The sequence below is a fragment of the Astatotilapia calliptera genome, chromosome 23 (assembly GCF_900246225.1).
Source record: "Astatotilapia calliptera chromosome 23, fAstCal1.2, whole genome shotgun sequence".
NCBI classification, from domain to species: domain Eukaryota; kingdom Metazoa; phylum Chordata; class Actinopteri; order Cichliformes; family Cichlidae; genus Astatotilapia; species Astatotilapia calliptera.
Window position 1 is genome coordinate 20,630,613 of NC_039323.1, and position 18,467 is coordinate 20,649,079.

The window sequence follows — 18,467 nt, forward strand, 5'->3', positions numbered from 1 at the left end:
TTACATCATTCCTGATTTCTTAGTTTTTGTGTATTTGTCATGCTTACATGTTCCAGATCATCAAACACATTTAACACTAGACAAAGATAACACAAGTAAATACAAAATTATTTCTTCACTGAGTGAAAAATGCTATCCCAAACCTACCTGCCCCTGTGTGAAAAAGTGATTGCCCTATAAACCTCATTAATGGTTCTTGTGTGACTTGGTAGCAATCAAGTGTTTGCGATAACTAGCAATGAGTCATCACTGTGGAGGATCTTCAAGATCAGCTTTTGTCTCATCAGTCCACAGAGTATTTTTGCCCAGTCTCTTTCTTATTGTTGAATCATGAACTCTGACCTTAACTGAGACAAGTGAGCCCTGCAGTTCTGTAGATGTTGTTCTGGGTTCTGCTGTGACCTCCTGGATGAGTCATCAGTGCACTCTTGGAGTAATTTTGGTTACCCGGTCACTCCTGGGAAGGTTCACAACTCTTTCAAGTTTACTCCGTTTGTGTAAAATGGCTCTTTATTTGGTTCACTGCACTCCTGAAGCCTTACAAATGGCTTTTTAACACTTTTCCAGACTGATAGATGCCAGTGACTTTGTTTCTCAGCTGTTTCTGTAGCTGTTTCAACTCTTTTAGCCTGCCTCATTTTGTCATACATGTTCTGTTTTAATTCAAATTGAACTCAGTTTTCCAAAAATGTGGTTAATCACAGCTAATTTGCAGTGAATTTCTTTTTCACACACGGCCAGATATGGCTTTCCCCCCCTAATAAATAAAATCATCATTTCAAAACTGCATTTTATATTTAGTTGGCTTATCTTTTAAAAAGAATATATTAAAATTTGCTTGATGATCTGAAACATGCAAGTGTGACAAATATGCCAAACAAATCTAAGAAATCAGCACATATACAGCCCTTACGTTCACAGTGCGCATAGTGACTTCTTCTGAGACTTTTAGACAACCGGATCAAAATGCAGGCCCTGTCTCTAACCTTTGAGATCTGCAACAAGCAGTGGTCTCCAAACTCAGTTCTCTCTAACTTCTCATTCACCATAAAAATAAATAAATAATTTTTGTTGTCATCTCGGAGCCAAGTTGGGCCCGGATGACACCTCTTGACTCTGACAGGCACACCTTGAATTTTTAAAAGGGGTCACCTGAGGCTGACGGGAGAGCCCTCCCAACCATGTACGCCCTCCTCCGGCTGTAGTTGCGCGCTTCTGCCGGGAGGTGTCGCGACTATGCGGCTTCACTCGACTCGCTGCAGGACTCTACGGCGTCTGGCAGGGGTCATGATTTGATTTACTACGGCAAATAATAATCTTCCCCTTTTTCATTAGCAGCGGGCAGCTCGTCAGTTAGAGAGGTGAGAGGTTAGAAGCGCAGAGATGGCGTGAGCTGCCAGAAGATTAAGATTTCACCAGCGAGGAAGTGATCGCCGAGCCCCACGGAGGAAAGTAACGGTAGTTTGTGGCCGGAGGCAGCATCGCCACTTCTGACTTTTTTCCCTGGGAACGAGTCAGTCCATCCGGTGAGTGGATTTACAGCCGGTCGCTGAATTAATAACTAGTTAATTAAGCCGCCAGGAGTCCGAGAGACAGGTTAGAGGCGTTCACGGCTCTCCTGCGGGGAGAACAGGGTTGAATTTCCCCGCATAGCTAGCACCAGCTCGGCTGTATTTTTGGATAGAAAGCAGGCTATCAGCGAGCTAGCAGCTGAAGCTAACAGCTCAGTTAAACTGTCCTGACACCTAACTTAATGGTCACCTGTGTTAGCGCCCCTTAACGGCCCGTTAGCTGAAAGCACAGAGGCACTGCTAAGACCACGCTAGGATCTGGAGGTCAGCAGGCTGGAGTCTTTTAATCTGGAGGTGATAGTTGTGGAAACTTGGCTCTAATTCTCGCCTTTTTTGTTCTCCCCCTCATTAAATCACAGCAAAGCTGTGCAGGAGAATGAAGCCCAATGCCGGGCACAGCCCTCCGCAGCAGGACAGCCTGGAGCTCTCTCCTTCTTCCACATTAGCTGCCTCCTAAGCACAAGCGCCGTGTACGAATCCTGCTGCAGGTCCTGCCAACTGTAACACCTCTGCTGGACCACAGGTGAGGAGGAGCGAGGAGGGAAAACAAGACCACCTGGGGGAGTCTGCTTCCTGCAGCCATGGAGGAGGAGGTGGAGGCGGTGAGCATGGAGTACCTGCTGGAGCAGGTGACGCAGAAGGACCTGGGGAAGAGGCTCCAGGTGGGCCAGGAGGTCATGGAGCTGATCCTGGATGAGGAGAGGTCCCCGGAGCTGGAGCAGGACCAGAGCATGCTGGACAGGATGGTGGACTGCGTGGCCAGCTCCTGGGTCAATTCCAGCAACTTCAAGGTGAGCAGAGCAGCAGCAGCTGGAGGGTGAGATGGGGTAAAAAGAAAAAAAAGATCCCAGTCCTCACATCTGTCAGCGTGCTTGTGAATACAGCACTTCAGCCTCAGCTGTTGCAGTACAGAGGGAGTGGTGCTTTTATTTAGTTGTGAAACTCGGCTGGAGAAGTGCCCTTAATTTAGAGTGTTGGCTGGGTGTGTTAACTGTAACACACCATTTCATTAGGTTTCTCATCCCTCACTGAGTGTCTTTAATAAAAGAAGAGCTGAAATGGCTGGTCGTTTTGGGAAGGAAACACTCAGTTTAAGTCACGATGAGAGCCACTGTATTCCTTCTGAGAAGGTGGGGAATTCCTGAGCTGTGGAAACCAAAAATATTAAAACCGACCTGTAATAACATGGCTTTAAACAGCTCGATAAAATAGAGAATTGGCCAAACAAAGCCCCACTAAATACAAGTGTGGTGTTTATTGTGTTATCTTTACCCTCCAGATGTGTTGTAATGTTTGGCTTCCTGTTGACAAATGACACATCTTTGTAATGTCAGCTGATGTCCTGAGAAATGACTGAAGTTAAGAGTTGAATTTCTGGTTATTTTAGGACCAGGATAAGTTATTAACAACTTAGTGATATGCAAAAGTCTTCTTGGGGTAAGCTTTGAAAATGATGGTGAAAGCCTGCTGAGCAGTTTTCAGTGCTTCTTGGTTTCAGATTGTGTTAGTGTACGGTGCCATTTGAAGGAGATCTAACCATCCTTTCTGTTAAATAGAAGAAAATAGAGTCCAGAATTCTGATTTCTTTTATTGTCGTTTTTTAAGGTGGTACTTTAAGTCTTCCTGCCTCTTATTTCCCACCTCGTTTGTGTGTTTGAGCCTGAAACCGCTCGATGCTAATTACCGCAGCTCCTCGTGGAGCGCTGCTCTGTCTGAGAGCTGATGAATAACCCACCAGCCTGTTTACCTTCAGCTGCAGTCAGCCCGGTTCCCCGTGCTGCTCGATTAGCATGCTGTACATGGACGTTTGCTGCCGCCGCCGCTGGTGCTGGTTAATCAATAGAGATGGGAGTAGTGCACAGTAATGTAGAGCTGCTTTAGGCTGATGATGTCACTTTTTAATGCAACGGTGCCAGAGAGGACAAATCAGAGTCGTGCTGACTCCACAAATATGCAAAATAAAACAAAAACAACCATCTGCTCTTTAAGTTTGTGTAGTTTAAACAAACGAAACTGTCAATGAACCCTCGTGTTTCACGCCGGTCAGATAGAAAGGTAAATGTGCCAGACTTAGCCAAACAGATGCTGAATAAAAGCACATAATTGATTAATCATAGAGCATCTAAGGACAGTTACAGAGCTCCTGACCCTGATGATGGATTTACTCAACTGTTGCCATTTTTCACCAGCTCTGCTTCTTATACAAACTACATGTAGCTACCCAGTTCTTTTCTAATATTACTTATTAAAAATGCCTTAAAACTCAAAGCCAGACTGTGGGAACAAACCGTCCAACATATCTGAGGCTTCTGTAATGTCTCTCAGGTTTCCTTCACATATGTTCTTCTCATGGTCGTATTTTTGTTGGGTTCAGTTAAGTTCACTTTTATTTATATAGCAGCAATTCACAGCAACATTCAGTTAAAGACCGTATACTAACACAACGAAAACCCCAATAATCAAACGGCCCCCCTATGAACAAACATTTGGCGACAGTGGGAAGGAAAAACTCTCTTTTAACAGTACGACTAGTTGGAGTTGAGGGGAGGAAGTCAGGACAAATTTATGGATTTGTTTCTGATATAGGTAGAGTCTGTGTTACCTGATTTAATAGAAGGTTTTTTCCTGTCTGATAGACAAAAAAAAACAAAACAAACGGTGTTAATATTCAGTGAATGAAACCCCCAATGGTAAAAATGCTTTGGTGGAAGACCAGATGGTTTGTTTTTTTTATAAACATCTGTTTTACAAAATAGATGTTTGCACCATTGTCTACCAAAGGAAACCCTCTGATGTGAATCACAGCTCCTGAACGGCTGCTGAACTTTTAGTCTTATTAACTAAAATGCCGGATTTTTCACTGGAGTCTGGTGTGGCATCATTTCACTCAGTAGTAAGAGCAGCAGACACATACGGACCAATCGTATCGCTGCATCCCGCGCTGCCCTGGAAACACAGCCTCCTGTCCGTCCTGGTGATGTCTGTGGGGCCGTAACGAGGACGGCGAGGCTCCCAGGCGAGCACGGCAGAGGCAAGCTTAATTTACCAGCACCCATTAGCCCAGTTTCCTGCTCTGTGTGAGCGAGCCAGCAGGTCTGACAGAGACTCAGCTTCCAGCCAGTCGCTGCCGTTAACAGGGCACTAAAACCTTCCAGCGCTGAGTGTGAAGGATGGAGGAGGGCTCTTTCACAAGCTGTTAGGATAATGGCTCGTGTTAATCAATCACAGGCCTCTGATGTAAATTAAAAGGCTGTCCAGCCAGCTGTAAATACAGGCTGCTTATGGGCAGCCTCTTATGGCAAAAGTGAAGTGCTTAAACATGAGGGAGGGATTTAAGATGATATGAATAATGGACACATGTTTAGATTCATCTCCACATTGATTTCTTCCTCTCTTTAGTGGATCAAATGTCAGAAACACTCATTTTATTTGTAGTAGTCGAATTATTCAAATGTCACCACAAAATCCAAAGATATTCACTTTATCATCATGTCGAAAAGCAGCAATTCTCCTTCTTCACATACTCATGTCCAGATGTTTTTGGGTGATCTAAAGGTTAAAGGTCATATTTTGGACTACATATCTGCTCTTTGTGATATGATATGGAGCTGAGAGTAGAAAACACTGTGATAAACTGAGTGTTCAGAGCAGTCTGAAACCTGAGCTTTAGCTTCTCTGGGATTGCGTTTACATATTTGAAGTGTTGGCAATGTTTAATATGAATCCCCACTTCTTATTCGGGAGACATGTGACAGCAAGTAAGAAAAATTTAAACAGATCCCTGTAAACCTGAAAGTGTTTTTCTTAATCCAGATTATTCCCACTCAGAATGAACCACAAATCTCCATCAGTCTGCATACGGTTATAAAAGTGAGTCTATAATACCTTAGTTATAAGATGTCAAAGCATTTTCCTCATATTTCACAATTAATTCATTGCACAATTAATAAACAAAGGTGTATTTTATGTAAGTGAGACCTACCCCAAAATAAGTGACCTCAGTGGCTTTCCTTTAGTGGACACCAACAGATTTCATATGCAGGAAAAAAAACTGTTATCAGTTAATCATTTGAGTCACTTCTAACATCATGATGTATTTAATATTTTTTGTCAGAATCAGTGAAAATACCCATCTTTTACTCTTTTATAGATACACAGTCGATTTATTAGTAAGCAAACAATCATTAGTTGAAATAACAAAACCAAACCACAGCTAATATGAAAATTTGGGTTATTATCTAAAAAGTGTGACTTAATAATGCAAAATTTCAAGTTATTTTCTCCAAAGTTTGAGTCAGTAACATGAAATTTTGAGACAATAATTGGTTTAATAATTTTATATAAATTTTTTATATATAAATATATAATTTTGTTTGTTTTAAATTATATAAAATTTAAAAGACGCTCAGTGAATATCACTCCAAGTATATAAGAGCTTACAGGTAAATATGTAACACATTTGAGTATGAATATATAAAAACGAAGTATCTTCATAAATTTAAATAAAGTCCTTGGAAGAAGAATGGCGTTGTTACACAATGAAAATAGATTGTAATTAACTCGTTCAAATATCTACGTCAGTGTCGTTCCGCTCTCCGTCCAGCAGATGGCACCATAGCGGAGGCGGTCGTTTTATTTCAGTCACCCTTATATTAGTCACGCTCAATCGCTCTCTGTTGTTGAGAGTTTCCAAAAATTGCACCGTGGTCTGAACTCGCGGTTCAGGTGGTGCGTATGTGTTGATATGGTGTCAGCAGGGAAGCTCTCACTACGCGTTCATTGAGTTTCCCGAACCACCCCATGACAAGGAAAGTCATGTTCTCTTCCCCGGAAGCGCTGATAGTAAGATCTACACAGTGGCTACACTCACGGTTCATAATCAGGTCAACGCTTCAGCGCACAGGACCGCAGTTCACACTGTTAGCTCACATCACAGATACACCAGCAGCCTTTATTCGGCCTTTTTCTACCTTTTTAGAGCTGAAACCGCTGCTTTCTGTGTTACCCATAAGCCTTTGCGGCTCATATTCAAATACTGTGCTGCTGCGGCGCTGTGGAGCTGCCGGCGCTGAAGGAGGAGTCACTGTGGATCAGTTTAACCGCCCGTGTGATGGTGTGTGTGTTTCAGGTGGTTTTACTGGGGATGGATATCCTGTCGGCTCTGGTGAGCCGGCTGCAGGAGAGATTCAGGACACAGGTTGGAACTGGTGAGCCTCTCCTCGTTATTTACTGCACACATAATAACAGTACAACAACATGAGCTTCAGCTTACTTTTAAAAATGACTTTAAGCTGTTTTTGTTAGTTTTAGATAGATGTATTTATACTAAAATAAGACTTTGTGCATTAAAAAAATCTGTTATTTTCTTAAATATTTAGAAATGTTACAAAATGTATATAAATATGTATTTTTTACATTTTTCCCAAATTAAAAATATTTAATTTACATTTTGATGCACCTTGAGTGTCTTTTATTTTATGTTTTCATTGCAAATCTCTACATGTGCGTATTAAATGTAATTTATATTATTATTTAAGGTTAATGTTACTTTATTGTTTTTCATAGGAGGAAATGGCTGGAATGATAGTTACATATACTAAAATATCAAACACTGCAATTATAAAAAACACACTTAAAAATGAAAGAACTGTGTTTTCTTACATTTACACGATGGTGTGTGATAGAAGGACACCAGCAAGAGGGTTTATAAAGTGATAGTGAGACCTGTTAGAGAGAAAAGAGCCTGCTACTCACATTAAACACACAACAGTTTGAATCAGTAAAAGAGAAAACACTGCAAACAGTTAAAAACAGTTTACAGGAACCAGCTTCTCAGACTGACTGTTAGAGCCAAATGTGTGACCTTATTTCTAGTAGAGGGGTTTGTGTCCATCATCATGTCTTCTCCTGTGTTTAACTGGTTCTTTTGTAGTTTTAGTATTTAAAGGCTGAGCATCATGAACACGTGTCATGTTTGTCTAATTGTGTCTTTCTGAATACAGACTATTTTTTAAAGGCTTTGAGTTCAGCAGAATTAGTTTTTAACTAGTTTTCTCACACATCGTGCTCACCTCTACAAAAATTATTTGAAACTTTAAGCCAAACTCTGTGATACAGTGTGGCCAAACACGCGTTTTATGTTATTTTTGAAGTGTTGTGAGGAAGTACTTTTGATTTCAAATGTATTTATTTGTCTGCATTAGACAGTTCCTCCCATTCCTCACTGTTACTATGATAAAACCACCGATACAGGAAGGATTTCATTCATGTGGCTCACAGATTTTAATCCCATTTTACTCTGTGCTCCTCTTATTTAAACTTTAATAATCCTCCGTAGACTTAATGTTTATATCACAGCCATTATTTTCAGTCTTTCACTTAACTTACTGTCTGTGCTTGTATGGAAGTAATGGAAGTCATCTCTATAATCAGATGACACGAGTGCAGCAATAAGAAAATTGATTCAGTTCTCAGAGTTCACACCCCACAGTTTCAGCTTCAACAGATGATTTTATTTTCCTGACCAAAGCTTAGATTCTCTCTATATTTCTCCTAGTTTGAGAAACACTGCGTTAATATCCAAACATGGAGGTTTTTGCTTTCTTTGTGATATCACTGCAGGCTGTAAACACCAACTCTCGCTTCCTGTTTCAGTCCTGCCCAGTCTTATCGATCGACTGGGAGACGCCAAGGATCAAGTCCGAGAGCAGGACCAGGCACTTCTGCTGAAGATCATGGACCAGGCTGCAAACCCACAGGTACACTCACTCTTCATCTTATCTCCTTTTTCACACCTTTGGTCACAGGAGATCCACCTTAGCAGAAATATGTTCAATTACCATCAACATTTGTTGAATTTAAGTGCATCTCGGGAGCTGATATTTCATTCAAACAACTGTTTTGCACGATATAATAACCTCATGGTGGTGCTGACCTATAACATCTGGTGTCATAACTCTGCAAACTACAGGGAAAAAAGACGGCACAGGAGAAATTTTGCCATCAGGCATTTAAATTCAAATTTAAACTCACAGAAAAGTAAATTAGTCTAACACTCACATTTCCACCTGCATGTTTGGATTTATCCACCACTGTGTCGTCCTCCAACAGAGCGTCACCATAACGTTACAGGTGACATGTTAATGTCTCTCTGTCTTCTCCCTGTGTTCAGTATGTGTGGGAGCGAATGATGGGAGGATTCAAGCACAAGAACAACAGGACCAGAGAGGGACTCTGCCTGTGTCTCATCTCAACTTTAAACGTGTAAGTTATTAATATTATTGAAAGCAGTAACTGATTTATAATGTAACAGCAGGTTTGGCGCTTATATTTGGGACTCTGTTAACTCTTTGTTTGTTTATTTAGCTCTAAAGTTTCAGGAAATATTCAGAGAGGTTTATCACAGCTTCAGATATAAAACTGTCACATCTGATTTTTATTTCAAAAGTTCAAACCTAAAACTGGTTCATGTGATAAAAGAAAAGCTGCAAACCTTCACGTGCGAGAAGCTAGAGACGCTTTTGTTGTTTTTGCTTTTAAAAAATGCAGAAATGAGTGTGTGGGTGATTTTCAAAATAAAAGAGCACAAACTGGAAGTTTTATTCATAGTAAAGGAAGCGTACTGATGATGTCATGTGTCTTTGAGCTCACCTCCAGTTTTACTTGACTTTAGTCAGTTTTGTGTTTTGATCTTTCAGGTTTGGCTCTCAGAGTCTGACGCTCAGTAAAATCGTTCCTCACATCTGCAGCCTCCTCGGAGACCCCACCAGCCAGGTACAATGCCTGCTCACTCACACGGTCACACACACACACACACACACACACACACACACACACACACACACACACACACACACACACACACCAGGTTACACTGTGGTTTGAGCCGCTTTCACACATGCACTGTGAGCAGCTTCTTGAGGATCGAGTCGGATTGTTTTCCACAGGAAGTTGGAAAATGTCCGCTTCAGACATGTTCTCACATCAAACCAGGTAACGCTAGATGAATTACTTTAAAAAGACAGAAAATATATTAAAATGTGCAATAATTCAGCAGTGAATCAGTGAAAAGAATAATGCTGTCTTAAAAAGACAAGCTGCTACTTAATAAAGTAAGGCTGAGGATGTTTTAGGTTGAAAGATTTCTGCTGCTTCCAGCCGTTGTGTGAAAACTTAAAACCCCCTCACCAGTCATCATTTTACTGCTAAACTCTGGCTCATCTAGCAGAGATTAGCAGGCCTGAGGGGCTGTAGTGGTTCATATGCAGTCAGTATCTGAGACTTACATACTGGAGTGCTTCAGAAACAAGTGAAAGGACTTAACACTCAGGACAGCAGCTGAGCGGCAGTCGTGTGATGGCTTTAAACAGCTGTACTGTGCAGGTCAGCCAACTTCCTCCACATCCAGCTGGAGAACAGTTTCTTTAATCTGCAGTAATCTTGGTGTTTGACTGCCCTCTGCTGGTGGAGTTCAAACATTACACTACACCAGACCTGCTTTAGCTGATGTCAGACCCACACCGCTGTACAGGGATGAAGTCTGTGATCCTCCAGCTCTGCATCAGGATCCTCAGCTATCATCTGTCTGCTCCCCTCTCTGTTTGCTGTTTACTGATTGGTTCGTCATCGCCGGAATCGCACTTCCTCCTCAGGACAGGAAGCCGTGCCCATGAACTTCCCTTTCCAAAGCCAAACACACTCACGCATGCTCAGTGAGGCCTTCAGCTACCCTTATCAGATTTTAAAGTCTATAGTCTTTGTTTGATTTCATCACTAATCAGTTGCAGAGAGAAAAAAGTCACAGCTTTGAACACAGTTCAGATGTTTAGTTTAAAGTCGGTGTGTATTTATTGTTGCTTTTAATCTGCATCTAGACGAAAACAAAGAGAACGATTTAAACCGGTGTAACGTAGAGCTTCTTTCAAAATAAGAGTGAGAACATCAATGTGGACACGTCACTGTAAATGCTGATACACACACAGATGGATTTGCACCAGGACACAAAGTAAAGAAAGAAAGACACCTGGAGCGTTAAACATGTCATCACAGTCATGTGTTTTTCTGCTGTGACAGCAGCCAAAGAGCATCATGGGAGATGATTTTAATTGTTTTTAAAGTGTCGACCACATATTCAGGATGATTTAAAACAAGCAATCTCTTTGTGTTCAAGTAATGTGTTTACCTGTCGGCCCACAGGTGCGTGATGGCGCCATGAACTGCCTGGTGGAGATCTACCGGCACGTCGGAGAGCGAGTGCGGATCGACCTGGGAAAGAAGGGCCTGCCTCAGTCACGGTGCGTTCAAAGCTCCCTGTAAATCTCATCATGTGAAGGGCTCTGTGGTACTGCTGGTGGTGCACACTCACATTACTCAGTTACATGTAGAAAAGTGACAGCCTTTTGAATAACTGTTCTTCACATTAGAAGGAAAGGCATTCACAGCCCTTCAAAAACACTGTTTCTGATTAGTTTTTTATTGATTGATTGGTTATTTAATCTAGAAAATATTAGAAAATCTATGAAGCCTCATTGATCAGCAGAGTGTCCTGTTACGCCAGAGTTTCACTTACATGTGTTTTATGTCAGTAATGAGATAGAGCTATAGAGGAAGAGTGGCTGTCTGCTGGAAGTTACAGCTGTTAATGAAAAACCTCAACAAGCAAAGTGAATTAGTGAAAACTCAGAGGAGGGAATGCTTCATCTCAGGCTCCTGTGGTTAGATGTTTGGGTTTTTTCACTGCTTAGATTGGCAGTGATGATCTTATTAATTAACTGACTTTTAACTTCAGCTTTAATCTGATGATCAGTGTCTGATTAAATGGCAGATAATTAAGTTATTAATTGAATAATCAGGAAATAGTTTTCATTTTAATCACACAAACAGTAACTGACTGTTACCAATAAAGCTCGTCCTTTGAGTGATGGGTGCTTCCTCCTCCATCAGGTCAGCAGATGTGACAGTGACATTGTGGTTCTTGGTGTTTGTTCTAATAATATCTGCCGTCGTCTGTGTATTTTTGGAGGCTGTAGACTCTGTGCTGTTACTTTGGCCTATTTAAACACTCTCCCAGGAGCCTGAAATGAGCCAGTTTTCTGTTTTTCAGAGGACACTCTGCACGCTTGAAGCCAGCAAGGCCTCTTTTTTTTTTAACTTGGTGCTTTCCTGACATCATAACACCAGCTGCTTCTGACTGTCTGCTCCGTCTCTGTGTGCAGGCTGAACGTCATCTTCAGTAAGTTCGATGAAGTCCAGAGGTCGGGGAACATGGTCCTGTCACCTTTGTCGGGTAAGTCCTGCAGCGTTTGATGAGCTCAGTTTGGTTTATGGTGCCAGGGGCAGTTTTATGATGATGCTTCTGTTGTCATGGCAGCGTTAATTTGTTTATTTAATATTTTCTATTGTCGATTGTTGAAAGCAGCCTCAAGACACGCGACATGTGACCCTCCCAAACTGCACCAAATTTGTCTGTCCATGTCAGGGATCTAGACTTACTTTTTTTTTAGGAGCACCAGCACAAAAGTTAGGTGCACCCAAATTTTTCAACCGCATTTGAACCCCACTGCTTTACATGTTCACTTTTTATTTTATTTTTTAATTGCTGTCCATACAGACAATATTGATCTTGTCTTTATTTGGAGCACATTTCTACAAGAAAGAGAAGTTACTCAAAAAGTGCTTGTGCTTAAAGTACAATATTGTAGACAATGTTAAACTTAATCATCATCTCGGCCTCCTCTGACGACCTGTTTGCTGCTGCCTGCTGCTGAAAGGCAGTGGGGAGAGGGGACACATAGGCAGTGCATTTATCGCTTCATATAATGTGTTTTCTGGATACACTGTGCTTTTTCAGCCTTCAGAGGTTGATGGGTCAGGCCTTAACTTAACAAAAAATTTATCAATAGGTCTTTTCATCTTTTCTCATTACCCACAGCTACATCCACTTATGTCAGGCCTAGGCTTCTCACTAGGGCTGGGTATCATCACTGGTTTCACTATAATCCATTCGATTCCGATTAATAAAGTCCCGATTCAATTCCATTCAATTTTGACTCAGACAGTCAGAAATACTATAATTCTGATCATTTATCAGTACTGACACTTGTGAGACTTTATCAGAGGTGTAAGCATCACACCACATGCCTTTGTGTCAAAGTAACTGAGGATAAAACACAGAAAAACATGAAGAATATTTTCCTGGCCTGGCTTTTTATAGCAGATAAGCTTAAAAATATTCTGCAGTAGAACAAAAACTGAAGAAAACCATGAGTGAACATATAAAGATGCTGCTGAAGTGAAGCAGAGCAAAGTTACAGAGGTTCTATTAGAGACACAGCTAAGCGGTTTGCAATTTGGCTTTATTTAAAAAAGTTTACGTTTCTGTGCTATTAAACAGCAGACATGAGACTTTCTTGTCAGAGGTCTTTTTTTGAAAAAAAAAAAAAAAAGCCGACATCTCACTGATTCTGCTCTCATTTGCTGTTTTAGCTGTTTGGTTGTTTTTCAAATAGTTTTGTGAATTTTAAGATTCTGGCGTTTCTGGCAAAATACGTTTATATTTAAAAGTAGATTCAGGATTTAATGAATCGATATCGCTTTATTAAAGCTACTCACCTCTCTCTATCTGCCTGCACTTTCAAACATACACGTGTGTGGGACCAATCAGGCCAATCAGAGAGGTCCCGCCCCTGACTATCTCTCATTGGTTTAGACAACGATATGGGCATAATGTGTGTCTGTTGTTGACCACGCAGAGACTTTCAGACTTGGAGAGGATTCTTTTTTGTCGCACCATTGCGAAATGAAGTTGCATATGTGATCAAATTAAGTCGCACTCTAGAGCCCTGTATGTGCACACTTACTGAACTCCATGATAGCCTCATAAATAAATCCAGAAGCATCCGAGTTACTCCTGTTGATCACCAGCTGACTTGCACCCAGTTTATGGTTTATATGTACTGAGTGTGTCCATGGAAAGTCCTGAATGCTGTTTTTGGGTACCAGGAAATATTTCCAGTGTTTTCCAGCGCTGCTGGGATGGGGAATTCATTTTTATAAGTCAAAGATAATCTCTGTGTTGTGGTTTCATCTGTGTTTATGCACAAAATCAATCAGTCAGGGAGAAAACTACAAACAGGGCTGTCACTTTGTCCTCTCACACTATACTCAGCTGGTGCTTCTCATTCCTCTCGTGTTTTGGGGACTTCCTTACCTGGATGATTGAGATGTTATCGAGATGTTTTCACAGATTTAGCTTCCTGGGCGATGTTTTTTAAAAAGTATAATACAGAGTTAACAAAGAGTTCATATCAAGTTACAAAGTTGCAAAACTGAGGAAAACTGAAGCCTGATGGTTTCTGCTGTGAGCGAGCAGGATATTATCCACACAGTTTATGTTTTCACATCCAGAGATAAAGAACATCCGAATCTAGGGTTGGACCATTAATCAGAGGTTAATCTTAATCATAATCTTGGCTTTCAGTGATTATGAAAGCATGATAATGGAGATAAAACTGGAGATAAAACAGTTTCTCTTTTGTCTGTTCTTTTTCCCTACAAAGCTCTGAGTTTGTCTTGTGTTTCAGTGCAGAAAACAGGAAACCTTGTTAGACATATCAGTAGAAAACAGCTGCAGTTCTCTGTCTTCAAGTAAAATGATACTGATACACTTTGAGTGTCCTTTGATCAGAAAAAAGAAAAAAAAAGACCAACATTTATGAATTTCTTGAAAGGAACAAATCATGAAGACGTGTTTGGACTGGTTTGGTGATGAATAGATGGAAAGATTTTGGTGAACAAGATCTGCTTAGAGGAAGTAAGATGTTTATGTAAGTTAACCTGTGAAGGATTATTAACTGGTAGAGCTGCCTTCGTCTCCGATCTCTCTCCGTGTCCTTTTTGGTGATGCCTGACCAAAGTTTTGATTGGCTGGTCGGCTCTCCACTCATCTGTCCATCTGGACTCTGACGGCCAATAGCGAACAGTGGTCGCCCTTTCAAAGTGGGCTTTTTCTGAAACACTCGCTAGCCAGACGCCTGACTCAATAACGGATGGTCCTGTGTGCATACCCATTTCTTCTGTTTGTTTATTTATTGGTTTCTCTTTTCACTTTCACATAACAAACACTTGGTGTTTGGTAAGTTAATAAGTAATGATGCTAAATAATCAAGATTACAGTTAATAACTAAGATAACTGTGATTTCTTTGTACTGCAGATGAGACCATCTGTCTCATTTCTATAATGTTGACTGCGTCATAAAGGCCTGAGGAGCTTTAAGAAATCAGAGATGTGGCTCAGATGTCTGAAACACACACAGGCCCAGTAATGTGTGACACCATTAATGCTCTTTTCAATAGTTTCTGCTCAGTTATAAGAAGTTTCTGCTTCATAAGGAGGAACTGAGGGGAAAGACTTTCCCACTGAAGAAGGTGTTCGCTTTTTAAGGTAGCACACAAAGTTCCTTACACATGTTTTACAGCAAACGTGCAATTATATCCGGGGATGTCCTGGCATGGAAGCATGTTTGAATTTTGTAATTTTCACTTTCTGATAATATTTTGCTCATAAAAATAAGTTCATACAAAAATTAAAAACCCACATATCAATTCTGTGGCCCATTAAAAAGATTTAATTTGCTAATTGGATTTATTCCTCTCTTTGTCTCTGTTGGTCCTGTGGGATTCAGATGGAGGCTGTAAATCTAAAAGTGAGAGAAAGTACACGTTGTACTCATCAGTGAGTCTCAGTGTTTCTGCTGGGAAGCCCTCTCCATGGTGTAAAGCTGTGCGTGCTGTCTTTCAGTGAGAAGGAAACCCGAGTGCCTTCTTTGTTCCTGTGGACTGAAATGAGCAGATTTCAGTCACTTTGCTGCAGGAAAAGTGACCCTGCAGAACACAGACGGGACAGTTTACACAGTGAAAAGCAGCTACTTATGTTTAGTGCTATGGCTGTGTGGCAGGACAGGGAAAACTGCTGAGCAGTCATTAAAGAGGATGAATATTGTTTCTGAGCAGGTGTGTTTTGTTTGTCTCTGTGTGATCTGTGCACAGAGGTTATGGTTAGCAGACCGGAGCGAGTCACATTAAACTGGTTTGATGGTCTCATGAACTCGTTACCTCGCTCCATCTCTGGTCACATGGGTCAGCTTTCATCTCAGGAGGTGCTCAGCCTTGAAAAGAAAAGGCACAACCACCTTCCTTTAGGAAAGCCTGATGATCATTCATCCCAGGTTTTGTTGTTAATGAATATATCTGCCATATTTGAGGTCAAACATGTCCCAAGATGTTTCAGCGTTACTGTAACAGAAGGAAACGCGTATTTGTTATTCATGTAGAGGCCCACAAAACCCAGTGTTTATAGATGATTACATACAGAGAAAAAACAGCAGCTGACACACGTCATATTTATAAACCTTAAGTCTGCTCAGATTTAATCTTTAAGAAAAAGAAACTTCATCACACAGCACATTCATTTATCTAAGTGTATAAATATAATAAACTGAAGTGAAATAACCAGGTTTGTTTCAGGTAACAGGAACAGAAACACAAGAGATGAAACTCTGACTTTTCTACATCTTCACTAAATCTGACTCATTAAGAATCACTTTGTCTCTCTGGTTTTAGTAAACAGTTTATCCTGATTAATTTATAAGGTGACGTAAGCATGACTGCTAACTACACAGCACCTGTAATGAGTCTGTGTTACATTACCTGACAGAAATCTGTGTATTTTTCTGTTATTTTCTGACCATCCAATGAACATAAATGGGCATTATGCACGAGTAAATGAAATCTAGTACCACACTGACCCCTGGATCCAGAAGGATCTCTGGATCTGGATTAGATTGTGATATCTTCCTGAGAACTTCAAGACAAAAGCAGACGGTTTTTCTTATTTCAGTGTGATTTGTTTTTGCAAAGCTCTTATGGAAAATTTTCAGTTTGCTGATGTCTCACAGGGCAGTGTTGTAATGGATCCTTCCAAAAACTACTGGACTCTGAGCTGCACTTCAAAGATTGATCACTTTAAACCGCACTGAGCTCTGATCAAATTCCCCCGCAGATCTGTTCTGATTACTGAGTAATCCTGCTGGCAAGCAGACAAGCTGGACTGATGACATTGGCTGCTCTTCAGAAGTGATGATGTCACATTTAAAAGCTGACTGAACAGCTAATGACTAAACGAGTCCTGACATTGATAAAGACTCACTCCTGTGTGTAGTGCTGGGCCCTGTCTGTCAGCTGAACTGATACGGAGGACTTATTTCACTTTCCTCAGACACGCGGCCTGATTGTTGATGAAGACTGGTGAAGATTACAGAGCGGCCAGCCTATTAATATCTATTTCAGGGAAAGGTGTCACTTAAAAAAAACTAATTAGGAAGGTTTTTGTGTTCATCAGTGTGTTTCAGCCGCACAGCAGAGGAGCAGGAAACTTCATACTGACCTGGAAAACAGGGACGGGAGTCACAGAGAGCAGAGAAGTGGACCAGAGTGACAGGCAGGAAAAGAAAGGAATAATAAAACAAAGTGGGAGTCAGTCACAAAGAAGAAGTGCCTTTACTCTCAGAGCCCAGGGCTCTTATTTTGTAAGAGCAGTGTCAGCTGTCGTCCCTACAGTCACAAGACTGGGTTGGAGGGGAAGGGAGGAGGCAGGCAGCAGTGCGTTAGCTCGGAGTGGCTGACAGGACGCTAGCATTTGTCCTCCTGCAGATCCACAGGGGACGGTGTCGCCTCTGCAAGCAGACTGCCGTTTGCAGGTAAATAACAAGTCGGAGCATTTTTCTGTGAAACCTACAGGCCTGCTGTAACCGTCTGCAGAGTTCAGGGAGGACATCTGATCTGAGCTGCATGTTTGTCTTCATGTGAGAGCTGATTAACGAAACGACTTTTTCTGTAATCCTTCATAATTACATCATAATTAGGATCCGAATGCCACAAGTAGCTGAAGCGCGCTGATGTGTGTAATCCTGCTGCTCTGCTCCTGCTGAAGCATTTCACTCGTTCCCAGTATCCTGGGAGAAATGACTGCTTTAATTTGAGGAAAACTGCTGCTTTCTGCCTCTGTTCTGCTTGTTGTTGAAGTACTCGCGTTTCTCAAAGGAAGATTACCTGTTAAGTCAGGCTTGAACCTGATTTGAAACAAATTCTGTTTCTTAAAGGAGGCTTAAAGAAGTCATAAAAGCAGATAAATAGGAGGTAAAGTGTTAGTGGTTTAAAAACTGACATCAACCAGATCTCATTGCTTCTCTGATCACTTTGCTCTCCTGTACATTAGAGCTGTTATAAATCAGAGACAGAGCTCGAGGCAAGTCCATTTAAACCCTTATGAATGAATAATTGATTTATGGCTGTATTCTTAAAGCAGCCATAACACAGTGAAGGGATGTTAACATTGATCCTGAGCATGTGATCTCATTACATAGTTTTACCGAAGCCCCGCAGCTCACACAGTGCGCATAAATAACCTTCTGCATGTCAGATCGTCATATCTGCGGTCGGGACGAACGCTTTCATTTTCCTGCTCTGGGATTTTTTTTGGTTTCATGTGTTATCTCTGACCTCGCTGCGTGACGCAGGAGGTCCCGCAGGTGGGAGGTGCTGACAGACGAGGCCAGGTACAGGCTGCCAGCAGGACTTGGGTTGCACAGTTGGAAAGCTCGTGAATAATGAAGGCCGTGCAGAGACAGAAAGGACACGGTGCAGCGCAGAGACTCCCCCGGCTGTTTGGAAAACAGAATAATAAAAGAACAAAGACCGAGGGCTCACAGCCTCTAACTCGCTGCTGGGTGCTGTAGTACTGACCTGATCGGTTAAGATCGGTTGTTAATTTAAAGGTTTGGGCCTTGACCTCTGACACCACAAACATTCAGAGGTGCAGGGATGCAGTTTTTCCAGACT

The 18,467-nt window shown here is 41.5% G+C and overlaps 1 protein-coding gene, 1 long non-coding RNA gene and 1 other non-coding gene across 23 annotated transcripts in view; 1 reads left to right on the forward strand and 2 right to left on the reverse strand.

Moving 5' to 3' along the window:
- Positions 1 to 1,153: 1,153 nt before the first annotated feature.
- Positions 1,154 to 18,467, forward strand: part of LOC113016628 (CLIP-associating protein 1-A-like) — a 57,125-nt gene continuing 39,811 nt past the window's right edge. For 7 of the 21 annotated variants that reach the window (XM_026159577.1, XM_026159579.1, XM_026159583.1 and 4 more), the window contains exons 1-8: positions 1,154 to 1,526; positions 1,931 to 2,362; positions 6,700 to 6,778; positions 8,226 to 8,329; positions 8,743 to 8,834; positions 9,269 to 9,344; positions 10,767 to 10,864; positions 11,786 to 11,856. In XM_026159577.1, coding sequence (XP_026015362.1) covers positions 2,153 to 2,362; positions 6,700 to 6,778; positions 8,226 to 8,329; positions 8,743 to 8,834; positions 9,269 to 9,344; positions 10,767 to 10,864; positions 11,786 to 11,856 — 730 coding nt within the window. In that variant the 5' untranslated portion in view covers positions 1,154 to 1,526; positions 1,931 to 2,152. The other 14 variants (XM_026159588.1, XM_026159586.1, XM_026159587.1 and 11 more) reach the window with 5 other exon arrangements.
- LOC113017026 (U4atac minor spliceosomal RNA) lies at positions 6,257 to 6,385 on the reverse strand. Its single transcript, XR_003271358.1, has one exon. It is a non-coding gene; the product is annotated as a U4atac minor spliceosomal RNA (small nuclear RNA).
- Positions 9,294 to 14,125, reverse strand: LOC113016644 (uncharacterized). Its single transcript, XR_003271280.1, has 3 exons — positions 13,182 to 14,125; positions 10,753 to 10,835; positions 9,294 to 9,353 (listed from the first exon to the last, which is right to left on the reverse strand). It is a non-coding gene; the product is annotated as an uncharacterized LOC113016644 (long non-coding RNA).